This window comes from Entamoeba histolytica, genomic scaffold (assembly GCF_000208925.1).
Source record: "Entamoeba histolytica HM-1:IMSS scf_1104750516481 genomic scaffold, whole genome shotgun sequence".
NCBI lineage: Eukaryota > Evosea > Mastigamoebida > Endamoebidae > Entamoeba > Entamoeba histolytica.
The window spans coordinates 1-1,330 of NW_001916042.1; the positions used below are offsets into that span (position 1 = coordinate 1).

Here is a 1,330-nt window from a genome sequence, read left to right on the forward strand (position 1 = left end):
AGTGAAGCACAATCAACTAATGTTTGGAATGTTATATTATGGTATTTCTTTGAAATTAGTTATCATTTTTATAACTGTATTGTTAATGTAACTGTTGGTCCATCATTACAATTATTATCTATATATGCAGGTTATGAAAATTCAACTGGTGTTCAAATGACAACTGTTTGTAATGCTGTTGCTAATTGTATTGCTATGGTTGCTTCTCCTTTTGTAGGAGGTCTTAGTGATTATTATTCATTTCGTAAAGGTGCTGTAGTAATTTGTGCAATTACATATTATACATGTTTTTTGATTGCTGGTATCTTTTATTATCATTTTTGGTTACTTTGTATATTGTTTTGTATTGCAAGAACATCTTTTGAGTTAGTACGTTTGTTCTATGATTGTCAAATTCCATATATTATGGATCAAAAAAATAGAACATTAGCACAAAGTGTTGGAGGTGCAGTTTCTTTCACTGGTGCAATTCTTGCTATTGGTGTTTCATTTTGTTGTTCTCTTGTTTGGGGAAATTACTCAAATGTTAATCAATTACAAATTACACATGCAGAACCTGACTTTGGACCATTAAGACAATTGATTCTATTTAACTTTTTCCTTGGTGGATATGTCTTCTTACCATATGTTTTCAGTATAGAAAAAAGTACTCCACCAGCTAAGCGTTCTGTTATAGAAACATTAAAAGTTATTGGATTAGATTTGATTGATTCATTTAAAAATTATTTTAAAAGTAGGGATTGTATATTTATGTTTATTTCATGGTGTTGTACATTGTCTGCATTAAGTGTTGTAAATGGGTTATTTGTTGTTTTATTAACAACAATGTGTGGAATGAAGAAAACTGCAACAGACATTGTATTTTTAGCTTTAAATGTAACTGCATTACTTTGTGGTGTTCCATGGGCATTTTTCTTACATAAATTTGGACCAAAAAGAGCATTACAATTAATGTTAATCTTATTATTCTTTGGAATGGGATGTCTTGTTCTTACTGGAATGAAAGTTTCAAGTACTAAAATACTTTCTCAATGGATTATTATCCCAACAATAATATTCATTGGTCCAGCATTTAGTGTCGTTTATACTGCCTCTCGTCAATTAGTAATGGAACTTGCTCCTGTTCAACAATTAGCACAATTTTCTGCTGTTACACGTATTGCTGCAAGAGCTGGTGGAATGGTATTCCCATTAATCTTCTCAACAATAGTAAAACAACTTTGTGCACATGCTTTTTCTACTAATAAGTATAAATACAATTATGCATATCGTATTGCACAAATTCCTGTATTTATTCTTCTTATTATTGCTTTCTTCTTTATGTGTTTAG

General features: G+C 30.2%; 1 protein-coding gene across 1 annotated transcript; it reads left to right on the forward strand.

Annotated features, from left to right (window-relative positions):
* Window positions 1-156: 156 nt before the first annotated feature.
* EHI_015010 (uncharacterized protein) lies at window positions 157-1,105 on the forward strand (the record flags this gene model as incomplete). The annotated part of the gene is made up of 2 exons (XM_001914547.1): window positions 157-1,005; window positions 1,070-1,105. 2 exons carry the CDS (start codon window positions 157-159, stop codon window positions 1,103-1,105), a joined length of 885 nt encoding a protein of 294 aa, XP_001914582.1.
* Between the last annotated feature and the right edge of the window lie 225 nt (window positions 1,106-1,330).